The following is a 1,155-nucleotide window of genomic DNA, read 5'->3' as shown; positions in this document are numbered from 1 at the left end:
ACACACACACACACACACACACACACACACACTATATATCTCACTTCTTTTGAAAGATATCAAAAAGTGGTTAACTATGAAAATGTTTATAGGATATCAGCAACATTTTACTAGTTAGCCACTTTTTGATATCTTTGACAGAAAATGAGATATATAGGCTCAAAGTGGACGATCCGGGTGTCGTTCTATTAGAGGTTTTACGGATGAAAATCTAAATGAAAAAATGAAAAAAATATTGTGGAACTTTTTGAGACTTTCAGAGAGTTTAGAAAAAAAATCAAAAAATAGAGGCAAACGAGAAATGGCGCCATGTTTCTTTCAGATCACTCATATCGTCGTCGTAGAAACGAATCTGAAGGATCCGGTGGTAACCGTCCAACTCGTGGAGGCTAGTTGTTTTTCTTTTTGGGAAAATATCCATCGAATTGAAAAACGAATACATATTTGCTCCAGAAGCTTTCAAAATGATTATGCTCTTCAAAACCCATAAAATTCCAAAAATAAAAAGAATTTCTGAAAAGAAAAACTTGGTGTCAGGAAGTCAAAAAAAAGTCACTGATTGAAACAGCAAGAAAAAATCATTTCAAACAAAAACGGAATTTCTCAGATGCCCCCGGCAGAGCGACTGTCCCGAAAATACATATTCCAAGAACAAATTGCCAATCGCTTCGTATTGGCAAACGGAGCAGACATAGACTGGTGGAAGAAGTCGTGGACGTTCAAGTTCAACCAAACCAGCTTTGAAATGGTAGGATGAACATGTTATTGTGTGCCTATTTTTTTTCAATAACTTCATATTTCAGGATCTCGTTGACGTCAAGAACTGCATTCTAAAGAGCGATTTGGATAGTGACGAAGGATTCCAGTTGAGAAATAAACTTCTCGAGCGATTGGTTGATCTAGAGGATGAAATTCCACTGCGCCTTCAACTAGAGAACAGTGTGATACACCGTCTTCTATTGAAGTTTGCAGAGAAGTTCTATTAGCTTAAAAAGCGTACCAACACCCGTATCTGGAGGCGGATAAATGTTCTTTTTTGTATGGCTGTTTTCCATTTCGATTTTTTACTGTTACTTTTGAATAAATATTTGTCAAATAATAACGTCTATCGGGTGAGTGTCATCTTTTCAGAATACCGTAAAACCTCTAATAGAA

General features: G+C 36.4%; 1 protein-coding gene across 1 annotated transcript in view; it reads left to right on the top strand.

Annotated features, from left to right (window-relative positions):
• CBG25763 overlaps window positions 1-986 on the top strand; it is a gene marked incomplete at both ends in the record, with an annotated part of 1,977 nt that extends 991 nt beyond the window's left edge. Inside the window, 2 exons of the mRNA XM_045243067.1 lie at window positions 608-748; window positions 804-986. Of these exons, the coding sequence (XP_045100339.1) occupies window positions 608-748; window positions 804-986 (324 nt within the window). The remainder of the gene's footprint in view (window positions 1-607; window positions 749-803) is intronic.
• Window positions 987-1,155: the final 169 nt, after the last annotated feature.

Source organism: Caenorhabditis briggsae, assembly GCF_000004555.2.
Source record: "Caenorhabditis briggsae complete genome, chrII, whole genome shotgun sequence".
NCBI classification, from domain to species: Eukaryota; Metazoa; Nematoda; class Chromadorea; order Rhabditida; family Rhabditidae; genus Caenorhabditis; species Caenorhabditis briggsae.
Note: the sequence above shows the minus strand (reverse complement) of the source record. Positions and strands in the feature narration are given on the sequence as shown.